The 19,186-nt window shown below is 34.8% G+C and overlaps 1 protein-coding gene across 1 annotated transcript in view; it reads right to left on the bottom strand.

The window, feature by feature from the left end:
* Glipr1l2 (GLIPR1 like 2) overlaps positions 1–18,846 on the bottom strand; it is a 36,558-nt gene extending 17,712 nt beyond the window's left edge. The window contains 3 exon segments of the mRNA XM_021258317.2: positions 4,180–4,283; positions 5,447–5,692; positions 18,580–18,846. Of these exon segments, the coding sequence (XP_021113976.2) occupies positions 4,180–4,283; positions 5,447–5,692; positions 18,580–18,846 (617 nt within the window).
* Positions 18,847–19,186: the final 340 nt, after the last annotated feature.

The following is a 19,186-nucleotide window of genomic DNA, read 5'->3' as shown; positions in this document are numbered from 1 at the left end:
CATGTCTTCTCATTTTGATGGGGGTTGGAGGGGTGTGCTGCTCATGCCCACATGGCTCACTCCTTTGTGCTGGGAGCTGTGGCATGCCTACTCAGAATCAGAATCCTCCTCTGCACCAGGAGCTGTGGCACTACCTGGAAGCTTCCTCTGGGCTGGGAGCTGTGGCATGCCTACCCGCAAGCCTCTTCCATCCATCCTGACATATCCTTATAGATTATAAAAGTTTAAAAAATTGCTTCTCTTTCATTTAGTCTCTGTTCTCTAGGAACACCAATTTGTAGATTTATCTCTGATACCCAATTCTAGTCCTTTTATCACACATATATTCATTTCTATTCTTCATTTTTGTGTTCTGAGAGAATTTTTAAGGTCGTCTTTCACTCATATTTCTGTATGGCCAAATCTGTTTTATTTTTTCCTTCTATAGTTGTTTCTTGTAGCTAAATTAGCAAATTATTGCAAATGAGGTCATTGAAAACAACAGAAATTCATTCCCACATAGTTCTGGAGGCCTAAAGTCTAAAATAAAGTTCTTGGCAGGACTGTATTCCCTCCAGAGGTTCTAAGAGAGAATCTGTGCTTTGACTTTTCCTTCTTATGCTTCTGGTGGCCTTTGCAGTTCCTTGGCCTGTAGGTGCATCACTCCAATCTCTTCCTTCTGGTCACATCACCTCCTCATTTTCTGGTTGTGTTTGTCTGATTCTCCTTCTCTCTTACAAGAATACATATCATTGCATTTAGTGCTCACCAGCATAATAAAGCATAAACCCCTTATCTCAAGATCCTTATCATAATTATGTCTTTCTCAAAGCAGGTATATAAAGTAATATAAATTCTGAGAATTGAGATATGGACATATCTTTTAGGTGGGAGCAGTATTCTGCTTACTACACATTGTTAATTTTTCATTTATTTCTCTTATTCTCATTTTGCTTAGTATTTCTAATGCTATAAAAGACTCATTTTTCTATTAACTATTTTAAAGAGAGATAGCTATGATTGCATATTTTGGGTACATAATGAAATAAAAATTGGACTGCGTTGACTGACAAATGTTTAACTCTATATCCCTCATAGGTAGACTTGCTCATATTTGTATCAAAAGAAAAATGGATAGAAATTTCAAGACAAAAAAGCCCATGGATCAGGAGAGTAGAAAGAAGAAGGAGTAATCCCACCATTTTATCATTATAGCCATGGCAAACCCTGTACTCACTATTGTGATCAAGGTCACTAATCCCTTCATCTTAATTAAAGATTACCTTCTTCCTCATCTTTCAGGACCATCTGATGCAGTTAATACCTTGAATTTCTTATGTTCTTCCCTTAACTTCCAAGAACCTTAACAGAATGTTTTTGGTATTGTCATATCTTATTAGCTTCTTTTAATTTCCCTCTATTAGCACCTGAGTTTGAAATATTGTAGTGCTCAAGGAGCTAGTTTTTAAGCCTGTTTATTCACTATCTCACAAAGTAGCCTCATTCAACCCCATGACACATGTCTGTATCAAGGTCTTTATACTAGCAGTTCTCTCTATTTAGAAATCTACTGCAGATCTTCATATGGTTATCTCCATATTATTCACTTACACATCCTACATTTATTTTTCTACCTAATATGACTAAACATAAAAAATAACTACTGATCATCCCTGTCTGAGTTACTGACATTAATATTTACTCAGTTTTTCAAACTAAAGCCCTTGAAAAATTGAAAGAAGAAAAAACCACCACAGTATAGTTTGATTATTCCATTCTGCCTATCCTTAAAGTGAAATCCATCAGCTGTTATTATTGGCTCCACCTGCATAATATATCCAGAAACTGAGCTTTCCTCACAACACAGTGTAACATGGAGAATTCTAAGTTGGGCCACAACATTCAACAACTGTCACTACATGCTTTCAGGACAGTGAATATGACGGCTTTTACTTCCATGATTATATTATATGGCACAGGTGACCTTAACATATTGATATTATCCAGGTAGGCTTGATCCAAACAGTTAAGTGTTTTGAAATCACAGTTTACTTTGGCTCATCATAGAAGAAAAAGATATTTGAAGCATGAGAATACTGACACACTTTGCTGACTTGAAGATGAAGGGAAATATTTGTGAAAGAATACAGAGAGTCTATAGAAGATGAAAACAATGGCTGGCTGACAGCCATTAAAGAAGGGGGAAACTAAGCCCTACAACCATATGGAAATGAATTCTTTGAATAGCCTGAATAAGCTTGGAAAAAGATTTCCCCCATGACCCCCAATTAACAGTTCAGGTGACACAGTGATTTTGGCTTTTGAGTCACTAAGTAGAGAGTTCAGCCACAATGTGCCTGGATTTATGACTTACAGGACTGTGATAATAAATGAGTATTGCTTTAAATCACCACATGTGTGGTAATTGAATATGCAGCAGTAGAAAACCAGTCCACAAGATAAAACCCTAATCCAAGATATCATAGTCTATAGCCTGTAGTATAGAAACAGCCTTCAAATTGTACTTCTTGTTTGTACCCTTATTTGTTATATTCCATCCTCTGTAGAACACCCATAGTAATCTTTTTTAAATTGTTCTTTTCAAACTAAAAGTGTAAATAAGGATCAAAATGTATAATTGGTAATGTGAAATAGGAAGAAAAGGTCTAAAGGAGTAGGGGAAGTGGGAGTGGTAGGGGAAAGGAAAGCAGGGAAAAGTAAAAACTTGAGTAAAGGAAAAAAATGGAAACAAAGTCTTTGTAAATAGGGAAGGGAGGGCAGGGGAATGGGGAAAAAAATAAGAACCAAGATATACCATGTAAAGGTACAAGATCCCAATGATGAATGTAACTGTATTATACACCTAAAATGTACCAATAAACTTAGTGAAAAAAAATTGTTCTTTTCAAAGTGTAAATGAGACTATGTTGCTCACTTGTTTAAGAGCTTCCAATGGCTTTGTCATTACTTAGAATAAATTTCAAATTCTTTAACAGAGTATGTTAAACTGTCAGCTAACTTCAACTCCTACCTCTAATTGTCCATTTATCAAACATACTGAACTCATACAACTTCACAGATTTTATGCATACACTTACACCTGGAATACTGGTTAGTCATCTTATCATTTGTCTTTCAGATCAAATGTCAGCTCCATCTTTAACTACCTTATCTGTCTTATACATTAATCATTCCTTATTTGATAATTCAGCTTTATTTTATAGTGTATTTTATTATGCAGTTAAAATATTATTTATGTGTTCACTCATTAACAAGTTTTTCTTTTTAATAAGACTATAAACTAAATGTAGTCAGTTTTTAATCAGGAAAGGGCTTTTTAAGTCTAGTTCATCTTATATATTACAGTTCTATTGTTTTTCACCCTGGAGAATGTAATCAGCAATCAATGTTTTCTGCTTTTTCTTTTTGGTTTAGTCCTATAGGATTTTATTTGGCAGAGATTCTTTCTCAATCTTAGTAGGTAGTCAACTTTTAGTTTGTAAAAGTGTTCATTAGAATTTTTTCTTATTTATTTGGAAGTTATACTGTTATTTACAATATCAAATTGTAAGAAAGCCTGGGACTTTTCATCAGAGCTCTCAAGAGATGGAAGCTCATTTGAAAGGAAGTTATTTACTCTCAGAGGCAGGTTCTCAGATATAGGATAGTTACATGATGAGTAAATGAAAAGAACTGAAGACTTCTGAAGTGCTCTTCCATGTCTAAGATGTTATAACTCTTTACATGCAAAAAAGCAGCCCCAATCAACAATCCCATTTCCACTAGGAGCCTGTTAAATAATCTTCATGTTTCAAAACTGATATATTCCTGAAACAATTATTACTACTTAGGTAAATTTTAACATACCTACTTTTGTTTTCTTTTGAATTTTATTACAAATATGGGAATAAACTACTTTTGAAAATATTTTAAATCTTAATTAGTTTAGATATTGTGAAATTATACTAAAGTTAAGATTCTTTTAGGAGGTATCACTTGGCTAACTTACAAGTAAAATCAATATGCCCAATTATGACTTATTTCATTACGGAATTGAAAATATCTCACCTTTAACAAAAACCTTATATTTAATTCTTTTATGGTTAATAAAAACATTTAGAAGAATATACTAGAACCTAGGAAAACTTAAGCTTTAATTATTGTTTAGTTTTATATTTTTATTAATTTAAAGTAACTTACCCTGGTGCATAATTGCATATAAAAATTGCCGCATGTTGAATAGTTCCAACTGTTGAACATGCAGTCACAGTGCAACCAACTTTATAAGACCTGTCCCAAATGAGCTAGAATATAGTTTTCAAAAAATACAAAATTTAATTCTAAACATTACTATCTTATTTTATGAATAGTCATACATTCCATTCATATATAATCTTAATTCTTGGTTCTGATACAAATAGTTACTGAAGACTTTAATAATGTCATATAATGTTGAGAATATGTGTATGAGAAGTAAAAGTCTCTGGTTTCTGTGTATTACCAGATATAGAATTAGATGATTATTAAACAGTGTGATATATGAAATAATAAAGGGGTATATAGATAATAAAAAGTGTATCAGTATTCATGGAATATAAGGTATAAGCATGGATTACTGGACACGAGGCAGGGAAATAATGCTATTAAGTTTTGCTTAAAAGTTTTTAATCAGTCTGTTGTACAGTACTATGAATACTGATTGGTGCAAAAAATCAAGATTTTATTTTTTTTGTGGTCAGTAATTTGTAAATAATTATTTACTGTATTCTTATTTCCCTTTCCAGTGTGTACTATTTTCAGAACAGTCTTTCATCTTTGGGTATGCTATATTTTATGGCTCATACCTAGAAAGCCTTAAAGCCTCATTTGGTCATAGGTGGGGGTTTTCAGAGATGGCTGGATCCAGGATGTGTGATGCTAGGATTAAGTGTGTGATGCTTGGATTAAGGGTGCCCCACCCGGGGTATGGGTGGCACTAATCAATAAGTTTACGGCCTGGATAGAGTAGTATAAAAGGCTGCTTCTGTTTTGCTGCTGCTGGTACTGCTGCTACCCTTGCTTGCTGCTTTTACTGCCTCCTGCATTCCATGCCACACACTGTTGTTTCTCCTCTCTGATGCCCCTCCCCCATGCTGCGCTGGCTTGGAGCCAGCCAACTATGGACCGACGCCTCTACAAATTGTGAGCCAAATAAACCTTTCCTCCTTTAACTTTGGGTGTTGGGCATTTCTGGTCTCAGCAACAAAAAAAGTAACTAAGACACTATAATTAAAGGAATGTTTTGATGATATGGTTTACATAATTGAAGGAATTATGGATATTTTGAAGATAGAGGACTGATTAGAATTTTGACTTCCTTAGAAGTAATAATTTTACCATTTGAGTTTATTTATAAATATAAAACAAAACTAGGAAGCAAAGCATTTAAGAAGTCTATGGAATTCATAAAAACATTAAAATTATATACCTGAATATAATGAGAACAGTCTTCAGAGCAACTGTCATTTTCAAAAGTATACTTTTTCCTTTCTTCATACCAACTTCTGATAGCAATGCTGGCATTAAATTCATTTTGAGGGCCAGCCCACATATTTTCACCAATAACAGCAAATGTAGAATGGGCCATTTGTACTTCTTCCAAATGACTATTACGTTCAAGCGCACATTTCTTTCCCCATGCTCTTGCAGTTTGTGATAGAGCTACATCCTAAGTCTGGAAAACACACACACACACACACACACACACACACACACACACACACACACAAAGCAGAGAAAATAATAGTAATAAGCTTTTCTTATGTTGTAAGTTATTTTCTTAGAGTTCTTTCATTTAAGGAAAATGACTCTAACATTGTACTTATGAGTCTTGTTTGTGGAATTTCTATAGAGGAAAACTTATTTGACATAATCATAAGGGAAATGCCCCATGGCTCTCCTTCTATTGACTTATTTTGAATATAATTCATGCAAAGAGTTCCTACTTTTATCATGCAAAAGTTCCTACATTTAGTTTTTTCAAATGCACTCTCTAACTTAATTTTCACAATTATCCTACACAGTGTGCAGTATTAGTAGTCATGCACACTTGGAAATAGAGATATATTCTGAAAAAGGTATCAAGCAGTTGTGCCATTGTGTGAACATCATAGAGTGTACTTACACAAATCTGGATGGTATAACTTACTGTGTATACATCTAGCCTATATGGAATATACCATCATATGTGCAGTCACATTGGCTATATTTCTGTTTCACAGAGGTTGTAACTAAAACACGAGGAGGTTAAGTAGATTGCTTAATGTCTCATAGTAAATTGTGAAACCTGGATTTAAATTTAAGAAATCTAATTCTGAATTCTAAGTTTGAAGCATTTTAATGAATTGCTTCTCATGACTGTGTACAAATAAATTATGATAGTTCCAGATTTATTTTATTTTATTTTATTTTTTTTTGGTACAGGGGATCAAACTCGGGACCTTGCGCTTGCAAAGCAGGCAGTGGAACCACTGAGCTAAATCCCTGGCCCAGTTCCAGATTTCTTTATGTAATCATGAATAAAGTTACAGTTGCAAATAAGGAAGAAGGGAGAAGTTTAGAGGAGCCTTTTGGGAAAGCTGAAATTTCCAAAAGAGGCCTCTGATTTACAAATTATCCCTAGTACAACTATGCCAGCAGTACAGGAACCAGACAGAATTGGTGGAGCATCGAGTTGCCAGGAGTTTAAGGGGAAAGGGGCTCATTATGCCAAGAAATTCCCATGGGAGAGGTATGATCAGATATAGAGAACAGACTTTATAATAGCCAGGAAATAGACTTTATAATTGCCAGGAAAAATAGCCAACATAAGACGCAAGAAGAGAACCTCCCCTCAAAGGATAGAGCCAAAAAAAAAAACAACTTCTAGTCTCGGATTCAGAGAATTAATTCCCACTTGAAAAGAGTATCAAGAAAATATTTCCGACCCAGGATATACCTTTCAAACAAAGAGGTCTGGAACTCTAATACAGCATTAGAGCTTTACTCAGAATTTTAAGAATCAAAATCTATCCTCACTGTTCTTCAACAAACCATCATCCAGAGCACTGGCTCATGAGTCAAACTCACCAATGATCACTCAGTCAGGCTTGAGGACTTAAGACTTCAAAAGTGTGTACTTGGGGGCTTTGGTTGAGAGATCCAGGGGTCTAATGATGAAACCAATTCTATCCACATCACAGCACCATAACTGTTAAAGAAAAAATTATTTGTGACATTTCGTTAACACAACAAGGAAGACTTTATTCAACACTATTGTGACAGGTGTCAAGACCATCACAGTAGTAAAGTAGAGAGGTTGGCTCAAATCCAAATACGGCAAGGACAAATGGTATTTAACCCATGGAATGGAATAAGGAGGTCAATGGCTGAAGAATTACTAAGATGACACCTCAAGAGTTGAGTAGTTCTTGTTAAACTGACCTAAGGAATTCTTGCTCAAGGAAAACCAGGGTAGTTAAATATTAATGGTTAGGCATTCTTTCTAAGTTTGGTTAGGTAGAATTTTTGTTAAAACTTGTCAGGCCATAGGATGGGCCCAAGTTGAAGGTCTCATTAAGAAGAGGACTCAGAGGAGTTTGGTTTGATCAAAGAGACAGTCCTTGCCAAAATATACATATTACTGATTTTAGAAAATGAACACATGTAAATAATGAATTGTACATAACAGGAATAACAAGGAGAGAAGGAAATACATTATTAAGAGCCTTATTCTATGTATTATCCAATACATTGCTATTTAATTTTTTGTTGTTTTTTTGGTACTGGGGATCGAACTCATTTCGGGGCAGTCGGTGGAACCACTGAGCTAAATCCCCAGCCCTGCTATTTTATTTTTTGAACAGGTAATATACCCAATAGTTTATAAAGTAAAAACCTAATAAAATTATTGACAAGTTCTATTGTCCTGCTCCCTACCCTCCCACATCCTGTTGGCCTTACACAGATAACCAGCTGGTTCCTTGTGGATATGTCCATTGTTGTTTGTTTGTTTTTTGAGACAAGGAGTTGCTATGTAGTTCAGGCTGGGCTTGAACTTCCTATGTAGCCCAGGTAGGCCTTAAACTCCTGGTGATCCTCCTGTCTCATGCTCCCCAAGTGCTGGGATTACAGGCATGCATCATCATGCCTGGCTGTTTTTTTTAAATAAAAACTTACATTCTTTTCATTTCTCTTTCTTACATGAAATGAGTCAAATTGTCCCAGCCTTTTTCACGGTCAACTAGATATTTCCTTGTTAATATAGAGAGCTTCTGCATCTTTTTCCCCCAACAGAAGCATGATATTCTTTTATTTTGATGAACCAAAATTACTTTGGCCTCTTAATGCACAATTTTGGTATTTTTCTAATCAATTGCTACTATTAAGCAATGTTATATTGATACAATGAATAACCTTGCTGTGATTCCATTTTCTTCTTACATGTTATGTTAGTAGAATAAATACAAATGGGATCTGAAGGCTGATGAGAAAATAAATCTATAACTCTGTAGATCTTGTTGGATTCTTCTCTAAAGGGATTTTATTGTTTTGTTCTCAAAACCAGTTAATGCATAGAGCAGGGCAAGTCTTTCTGACTTTTACACCCAAATCCAGAAGCAATTTTCAAAAACTGATTGATCAGCTACATAAATATATGTAAAGTCTGAATGGTAAGAATATAATAAGTTTATAAAAAACCATAATATACTGTGGAAAATAATTATAATTCATGTCACAGATGAAGGGCTAATTTCTCAGATAAATAAGGAAAGGAAAAAAAAGGTTAAAGCTCTTAAAAATGGATAAAGGATACTAACAGATCCCTACTAACATGAAAATATGCACAACTTTGTTTATAGTGACATAACTGAAAATTAAAACTACCCTTAAATGTTATATCTCACTTTTGAGAACACCCAGACTCCAAAAGTTCAGCAATACTTTTCTTGGCTAGTCTATAGAGAATCATTGATCTACTTGGAGTTTATACTGATGTATGAGTAGAACATTACCTTTTTCAAATTATTACTGAGTTCTACTAATATCAAAAATTTAAAAAGTCTATCCATATCTCACACATTTCAGATGGTACTATTATCACATACTAAACTCCCTTACATATTTACCTTAAATCTGAATTCTCTATATATTTCAAATGGGTTACTTTTTAAATATACCAGTACTATATTATTTTACTTACTTAGGCTTTATAATATGTATAAAATTTAACATGACTGGTTACCCTCACTTTTCAAATATTCTGGTCTATTCATATTTTATTTATTTTTGAAACAATCTAAATGGGTAGATAAAATATGTGATACAATTGTAGGATAAATATCACAGCAAATAGAAATATACTAGATATATACTAACTTGAATAAATCTCAAAGGTACAGCTCTGAGTGAAAAACCAAGTGACATAATAAGTACCTCATGATAACATTTATGGAAATATAAAACAAAAACACCAAAACAACATTATATTTTTGATGTGAATAATCAGATATGTACTCAAATGTTTAAAAAAATGAACCAGAAGAATTCATATCAAACTCATAAAAATTATTGTTTCTGGGAATGGGCAAAGCAAGGGAATGTGACTGAAGTGGCTATTAAAAGATGTTAACAGCGACTGTAACTTTTTAAAGATAGAAACTGTATATGTAATATTTGAAGTAAAAATTAATATTAAATATCAAACTATAGATCATTTTTGGGTAGATAAGGATAGCCCAAACCTATCCTTTGGGCCTTCTACTAGTACTACAATATTGTTAGAATTAGTAGCCACTCAACTTTATGAGCACCCAGAAAAAGATGAGAGGGATTCCAAGTTTGTAGCATCCAATAATATAAGACAGCTTCCACAACAAAAAGAACTAAATTAAGATACAATACTCTGATATTAAAAATATATAAACATTATGAATAAAAAATTAGGTTGAATCTATGAAATTACTTTTTTTTTAAATAAAAAAAGTAGGTGGACAACAACTTCATATAGTTCAATCTACACAAGATGAAAACATTCTCAAATTCCACTGAACTCAAAGAAAAGAAAGGTAATGTTGTACAAAGATATAGGTACCAGAGGTGAAAAGTCAAAAGCCAGGGTGTAAATTCATGAGCCCAATCTGAGGAGAGTAGCTGTTTTATCAGATAAAAATGTAGATATAAATGATATATAGATATAGAGTATACATACATAAATATATTACTAATATGGGAACAGAAGATGCAGCCATCCAGCCACATAAAGCAAGTTCTAGGTCTGATATCTTTGGAAAAATTAGGACCATAAGTGCTTCCTAAATGAAAGGACACTAGAAAATTATTTACACCCACCCAGGGAAATGACAAGAATATTAGATAAAAAAGAAAAGAAAAGGTCATATGAGAAATATAAGTGCTAGGCCTATACTATGCATACCGGTGGAGACTGTATTTACATTTGCCTGTAAAATATGCAAATACAAAATTAATATAAAAGCTTATTGTAAAAGAGCATTGAAGCAAAATATTACTCTGTGGCAATATTTCCTCATAACTTAGACAACTGTTTCACACACAATTTCTACTGAAGATGAGCATGTGATTGAAAATTATGAACGTGACAGAGGATGAGTAGGTAAAACAAGAGAATTAACACCTGAAGAAAACAATAAGAAACTAGAACTATTTTATTACAATAATTAAAATGATTAGTAAAATGAGTGTATAAATAAAATCATAAGAATACAACACTGGAGAAAATGGACATTTTTAAATAAAAAGATCTAGAAATTTTAAAAAAATGGACCTCTTAAATATATTATAAAAAGCTGAAAAGAAAACTAGTGACTGAAAGGCAGTTTTGAAAAGAAATGACTCAGAATTAATAACAGAGAAAAAGAGACAATATGAGGGGTAAGAATAGCTGTGAAGAAAATGAATGAAAACATGAGACATGTAATAGGAATTCAAAAAAGGGAGACTAGAGATGTTGGGGAAGAGGAATACTATGTGGAATAGTATGGAAGCATTTTGATCTTCTCAATAGGTATCAATACAAAGATTCAAGAAGATCAAGTCTTGAACAGAATAAATAAAAGTAAATGCAAACTTAGCACCAGTATGGTAAAACTACAGGCCAAACAAAATATTTAAAATACTTGATGATGAAAGACAAATTATCTTTAAAAAAGGGAAAATAAGAACTGGAAGCTCAAATGTTGGTACTTTCAAAATGATATGGAGGAATTGAAAATACAGATTATTGGGTTTAAAACCCAGGATTTCAGATTCAATAGGTCTAGGGAAGGGTCTAAGAATTTTCATTTCTAACAAGCTGACAAGTAACACTCATGTTGTTTGTATAAGGACCATACTTTGGGAACTGCTTAGTTCAATTAATGGAAGAAATGTCAGATGCAACAGGGAAAGCCAGGAGATAAATTCTGAGAGAAAACCCTGTCATTCAAGAGTGAGTGTGAAATGAAGATTTTTAGATATAGAAATATTGACTTTATTATTTACACATCATTACTGAAAAAACTATTGGGAAAAGTACTTCAGGCAGAATAAAACTGAATCCAGAAAGAAGTGGGATATAAGAAGCAATGATTAGCAAAGAAATCATTTGCTAGTCCTGATAAATCTAAACAGCATAAATAATTATAATAAAATAATGATGCAAAAAACACTTTCTGTCTTAGTGACTTTTCTCTCATTACTGAAACAAAATGCCTGACACCCAAAGTTAAAGGGAAAGGGCTTATTTAGTTCACAGTTTTTAGAGGTTTCAGTCTATAATCAGCTGGCTCCAAGGCAGAGTGGCACATGCAGAGGGGCATCGTAGAGGAGAAACAGTTCATGGCACCCACACAGTAGCAAAAGCAACAAGGGATCTCAACAGCATCTTTCTGCCCCCTTTATCTCATCCAGACTACTGGATTAGGGCACTGCTAAACCAATCAGTGGACTGATTTAGGAATCACACATCTTTATTCCCAGCATCACACTCTCTAGATTCAGCCACCTCTGAAAAAGCCATATGACCTCATGAGGCTTTTGAGGGGACAGCTAGTCACAAACTATAACACCTTCTGTGTGTGTGTGTGTGTGTGTGTGTGTGTGTGTGTGTGTGTGGTACTGGGGACCCAGGCCTTTATGAACTACATCTCTGGCCCTTTTTCATTTTTTATTTTGAGACAGAGTGCTAAGTCAGAATGTTGCTCAGGATGGTCTGGAACTTGGATCCTTCTGTCTCTACCTCCTAGAGTGATAGGATTATAGGCATCTACCACCATGCCCAGTCAGTGCTCACTTAAAACAACCAATGGATCAACAAATAAATCACCAGAAAAATTAGAATATATAAAAATGAAAACAATATCCTCAAAGTTATGGGATGTAGTAAAGCCAGTGATAAGAGGAGAATGTACACCTGTGTCAGGTTACATTTTAAAAAAATGAAAGACTCCAAATCAACAATTTAGCCTGTACACTTCAAGGAATTAGAAAAAGTAAAACAAACTAAACTCAAAGCTAGCAGAGGAGGAAAATAATAAAAGAGCACAGATACATAAAATTGAGAATAAAAATATGGAGAAAACCAACAGAACTAAATGTTGGCTATTCAAGAAGATCAAGGATCTGGCAAAGGTTTAACTAGATTGATCAAGAAAATAGGAGAGAAGACTCAAATAAATAAAGTCAGAAATAAAGAAGAGGCCGAGTATGGTGGCAAATGCCTGTAATCTGAGCACCTAGGAAGCTGAGGCAGGAGGATTGCTGTGAATTCAAGGCCAGTTTGAACTACATAGTTGAGGCCAACCTGAACTACAGAGTGAGACCCTGTCTCGAAAATGAAAGGAGAGTATATTATTACTGATCTAACAGAAAGAAAAATGATTATGACAGTAACAAATGTAAGCCAACAAATAGGATAACCTAGATAAAACAGATTCTTAGCAGCACATAACCAAGGTTGAGTTAAAAAGAAAAAGAAACTGTAACTAGACATAACTAATAAAGAGATTGAATCAATAATTAAAACTTCCAATAAAGAAAGGCCAAGGATAGCTTTACTGGTGAATTCCATCAAACATTTCTTGTATGTAAGGATGACTCCACATACGAAAATTGATCAACAATAAACTACATCAATATAAAAAAGACAATCATTATCTCAATTGATCAGAAAAAGAAATAAAAACTGCCTCAACATAGCAAAAGCCACATAATTCACAGCTAATATGATACTTAGTGGTGAAAGACAGAAAGCTTTTCCCACAAGATTAAGCAAGAGACAATGGTAATTTTTGTCATTTCCAATCAGCATACAATCAGATATCCTAATCAGAGCAATTAAGCTCTGAAAAAGAAATTGAAAGTATCTCAATTGGAAAGCAAGAAGTAAAATTATCTCCATTCTCAGATGATAAAATTTGATATGTAGAAAATCCTGAAGAATCCCACAAAAAAACCTGTTAGAGTCAATGACAGTTCAGTAAAAGAGTAGGTTACAAAATTAATAACAAAATAAGATTCACCGTTATATATTAACAGTGAGCAATCTGAAAAGGAAAACTAGGTAAACAACTTCATGGTAATAGTAAGAAAAATAATAAAATAGGGATAAATTTAATCAAAGAGGGAAACATTTGTATACTGAAAACTATAAAATATTATAGAAAAATACTATTGAGTGGAATGATATACTGTTATATTCATGGATTGGAAGACTTAATATTGTTAAGATGCTTTTATTATCCAAATTGTTCTACAAATCAGTTTAACCCCAAATCAAAATCCCATGATGTTTGCTTCAGAAATGTAAAAAAAATCTATGCTAAAATTCATACAGAATCTGAAGGGACTCTGAATAGCCAAAATAATTTGAATGGAAAGAATGCACTTGGAAGACTCATACTTCCTCCAAGGACAGAATTAGATGACTTGGATGGACACAACACTACAATACACTCAAACAGTATGGTACTGGCATACAAAGAGACATACAGACTAATGGAACAGAATTTAGAGCCCCAAAATAAACCCATAAAAATAAAAATTTAAAAGCAAGTTACATATTTCTAATATATAAATATATAGGGTAAACATTCCCATTCTAACGAGGAAGAATAGGGTGATAAAAAAGAATAGGACCAAAGCAAGACCAAAACCCAGAGAGCAAACATTAAGTCCAGTAGCTCCTTTTCAGAATTCAGGGCATGTGGTGGTGACATGTGAATTCCAAAGAGCTTGGGCAACCCCACCCAGGTGGTCTTGCAGGTATTAGCCCATATTAGGGCTGGCTCTGTATTTGGGTTGTGTCTTTCCTCAGCAGATGTTTCCCATTCTTGGTATCTCCAACTTCATGCGTTCCTTTGGCTTAATTCCCAGTTTTTGGACTCCTCTCTCAGAAGACATTGCTTGCCTTCTCAGGACCTCCTTTGAAATCTGGGTAGAAGCTTCTATTACTCTGCAACTCTTATATCTGCATGCCCGAATAACCATGACATGGATCATGTCAAGGGCTGAAATGAACTCCAAGGTTGCCCCCCTGGACAATATCTGAAGAGGCCTCTGAGTGCTTGGATGGCTGAACAGGGTGAAATGAATCCCAGGGTAACAATTTCCTATATGACTGTTCTCTAGCAGAGTCCCAACCTTTCTCAAATGAAAGGTTTATACTTTTGTAGTCTTAAGCTTGCAATAGGTGGTGTCTTGCGGATACCTGAGATACCCTCAAAGCAATAGGTGCTGTCTTACGGATACCTGAGATACCCTCAAAGCATCTTTGTTTCTTGTTGTCTCAGTTCAAAGCACTTGGCTTCTTTTAAATTGCACTAATGTCTTTGGCAACCATACTTTCTTTGGCCCCCAGATTTATATGTGGTTTTACTGGAGCCAAAATTTAAGTGGTTCAAATTTTGATTCTCTGCTCTTTGCTCCTGATTCTCAAAAGCAGCCTGCAGTACTCATACCATCACCTGAACATTGGATAGATTTGAAATTTTCTTCTCCACATCAATTAGCTTATTGCCCTTAAGATCAGCTATACACAAAGTTTTAGGGCGTGGATAAACATAGAAAAATGGTTTTCCAGAATAAAACATGCATGTCCTCTTGTCTAATTGCCAAAAGTCATGTTCTCACCTGAAACTTCATTAGTCTCGCCTTCACTCTCTGCTTTCCTATCAGGGTTCTGGTCTTTGAGCTCTAACTAGAGCTACCCATCAAGCTCTGCTTACAGAAAATCACAACTACTATAGCCTGCATCTTTAAGTCTGTGCAAATTCATCCCACACACTTTCCAAAGCCTTCTCTGAACTATATGGTCAGGTACCATTACAACAAAGACTACACATCTTTGGTACCAATTTTCTGTAATGATGAGCTTTCCTATTGCTGGAACAAAACATGAAACACAACTTAAAAGAAGAGAGTTTTAGTTTGGCTCATGGTTTCAAGAGTTCAGTCCAAGGTCTGCTAGCCCCAAGGTAGAAACATCATAGTAGAATCAAGTGGTGGAGTAAAGCTCCTTATTTCATGTAGGCTGGGAAGCAGAGCAGGGGAATAGTATCAGAAAAGGGCAAAGACAAGATATTGTATGCAAGGTTACACCTCTATGAATCACTCAGATCTAATCACTCAGAAGTTTGATTTACTAATCCCTTATGTGGCTCTCAGTTAATCATATTAACAATCTGGCTTAAGAGTCAAATCAACTAAACTGCTATCATCAAAAAATCAGATAATAACAAGTGCTGGCGAGGATGTAAAGAGACTGAAATCTTTGTGCATTCCTGATAAGAAACTGGGTCAGCCACCAAGAAAAACAGAATGGCTACTCTTATAAAAAATAAAACATAAAGTTAACATATGACCCAGGAATTTCAGTTTTGCGTAATTACTAGAAAGGGGAGAAGCAGGATCTGAAATAATGTGTGAACACACATGCTCAGTGCAGCATTAAATATAACAGCTTAAAGGTTAAAAACAGCCCAAGTGTTCATGGACAGATGAACAGATAAACAAAATTAGTATAACATACAGCAGAATATTACTTGGTTTTAAAGAGGAAAGCAATTCTTTTTTTTTTTTTTTTTTTTTTTGGGACCAGGGATCAAACTTGGGACCTTGTACTGGCAAGGCAGGTGGCAGAACCACTGAGCTAAATCCCTGGCCCAAGAGGAAGGAAATTCTAACACATCCCATAACATGGATGAACTTAGAAATTTCGCTGACTGAAAGAAACCAGTGACAAAGATGAATATTGTGTGATTCCATTTATAAGGTTCCTTTAGTAGGCAGGTTTATAGAAACAGAAAATAGGATTCTGAAACAGAATTCAGGAATTAAGGGGAGAAGGGAATGGAGACTAACTGCTTGACAGGTATATAGTTACAGTTAACGAACATGAAAAAAAATTCTGAAGATAGATGGTTGTGATGATTGCACAACAATATGAATGTAATTAATGCCACAACTACAGACTTTAAAATGGTTAAAATGATAAACGTTATAGTATGTATTTTTTACTACTAATTTTTAAAAGCAAGATTTTTTTGGTATTTTAAAACAAGGTAAACCAAAAATACTACACATTAATAGCATAACATAAGAGGGAGGTTCTCATAATTTAAGTCTTTTGAGGTCTTTTTAATATTAGGAAGAAAACTGCTGACACTGATTAATTTTGGAATTTGCAATGTGAAGCACATGTATTAAAAAGCTAAGACTAACCAGTAAAGAATAAAAATAAAATTTATGATTTCCAAACATGCATGCTCTATTTGGAGAAGTTCCAAATAGAACATAGTTTTATAGTATTTACACTTATTATTTATTTCATAGAAAATATTTGGTAAAAATACACACACACTTTTATGAAGAAGAAACAGGTAAAAATTTAGGTGGAGTCTTAAAACTATACTGAAAATACCATACCATTACTTTAAACTTGTTCATATTTTAAATTACAGAGTGTGGGTTCACAAGTGTATTTTATGCTTTATATTTTTAGAGATCAAAAATATAAACCTATAAAACATTTCAGGAAATATTCTGTTTATTTTCAGGAGGAAGGATAACTGCAAATTTGGAAGAAACAAACACAAAAGGTGAAAAATATATAGCTAAAACTCCTAAATATCTCTGAATTCTATGTTTGAATTTAAAACAGGAAAATCTGAGGGGCCCAGGATTTAGCTCAGTGGCTCTGCAGCTGCCTTGCAAGCTCAAGGTGCTGAGTTCGATCCCCGGTACTGCAAAAAAGAAAAAAAAAAAAAGAAAGAAAAGAGAATCTGGCTCGGAATAAAACCTTGTTCAGCAGATAGGTCTATAGTGGTACCCTGGTTAATTGTTAATTGGTTCCAGAAAGTGCAACAGTACCAAAAACGAACAGTACAAAAACATTTTTTTGGTTGGAAAGCACCGCAAGTTAGAGGCACTTCACATGAACAAGTTCTAATTTGTGCATTCCGTACCAAGCAAACTATGAGTACCAGGATAAAATTTTTGAGTCAAAATTCAAGTACCAAGCTCAGTGAGTTTCAAAGTAGTAGAGTACCAAAGTACAGCTGTACATATAAGGAAGAGCTGTACATATGAGGGAATGGTGATAATACAAGATGTAAAGAACACGAACAAGACCTAAAACATGTCCAATATGTAAAATATTTTCAAAATAGCATTTACAATTTAAAAAAAAATTGTACCTTTAAGTTATTTATTCCATATCTGAAATTTTTGGTAAGGAACAATCCTGAATGAGGAGACGATGAGATGATAATGTGTAGAGGTAGTGTTTGCAATACAATTTATAATGCAAATTAGAAGCTACTAATTGCCTACTAGGAGGATAGTTATCACTTGCTGGATTTTTGTAGCCATTTTTAATGACTATCATAAAATCTCCATAGCAACAAGGGAATAGTTGATGATATGTTAAATGGAAATAGAATAAAAAGGCTTGGGGAGGACAGAACAACACTGTTAGAGAACCCAAAATCGGGGTCTAGTCTAGGGTGCGAAGACTAAAACTACTGTGGGAGGAAAATTTGAAGTGGGTGTCCAAAAAATTCAATAGTCAAAATAAATAATATTTTTAAAAGTCAGAATTAATCTGAAAACTTCCACAATGGGAAAAATTCAAAACTTTAAATAAAAACATGATCTGAACTTGCACTTGGTTCAACCTGAATGAGCCTCACTTGCTTCAAATTCGTACCAAGGATGCTGTCTTGTTTAAAAATTTGAAACCTTCTCCATTACTGATATTTTTGCATTGGTTTTTAATTTTAAAAAAGTCGTTGATTTTTAAAAAATTACCTTGAAGTACCTTGAATTGGCAGCCTCTTAAAATCTGTGCCTCAGGCCAAGGCCTCCATACAAAATCATGCAGTAACCATGTATTAGAGTGGCAGCACATTTACGTGTACAATATTTTAAATCCTAAACTACAAGTGGAGTTCTCCGGGATTCTTAGGACTCAAAGCAGTGGCTTAAATTTTCCAACTCAGAAAGAAACCGGGTGACAAGGGAGGTAGGTGGGAGGCTGGGAAACGGCCCTCCGCCCTCGCGCCTCACCAGGAAGCGGACGTTAGCCGCTCCAGGGACGACTGTGCCGCGGAGCTCATTATGGAGATCTACATACTCATTGATAAAGTCTACGTCTTCCTTGCGTGGCAAAAATTTGGCGTTCAAACCGGCACCCAAGAGAAGTATCCACAACTCACAGAGACACAGCTTCCAAAAGCTCCCTCTTGTCAAGGGGAGCGGCTGGGAGCCCCACTAAGGGTCAACGGGCCTTGGGGCCTTCTTGATACGCCAGACAGGCCCGTGCGCATGCGCCATCCCGTCCCTCTGCCCTGCCAATCTACGGGGCGGGGTTGGCAAGCCTGGTTACCAGGAAGAGGAAGAGGGGCTCCCTGAAAAGAGCAAGGGGAAGTGAAAGGAGAGGGCAAGTCAGAACTTAACGGTGGCGCCGGCTTATAATAAATGCTGCCTACTAACTAAAAGGGAGATTTGAGTTAAATGAGTACTGTACAGGCTTTTCACCATTCTAGTCTATCGAAATACCTGTTATCTAGAATTGATTTCGGACACTCTTTTCTGTTAACCAACTATCTGTTTGTACTGTAAATGCCATTTGCTGAATAATTAACGTGTCTGAGGAATCTTCTACTTATGCTAG

Source organism: Heterocephalus glaber, unplaced genomic scaffold, assembly GCF_053883595.1.
Source record: "Heterocephalus glaber isolate CG9 unplaced genomic scaffold, H.glaber_assembly_v1.0 deba00001571, whole genome shotgun sequence".
NCBI classification, from domain to species: domain Eukaryota; kingdom Metazoa; phylum Chordata; class Mammalia; order Rodentia; family Bathyergidae; genus Heterocephalus; species Heterocephalus glaber.
The sequence above is the reverse complement of the archived record's forward strand: the minus strand, read 5'-3'. Positions and strand labels throughout refer to the sequence as shown.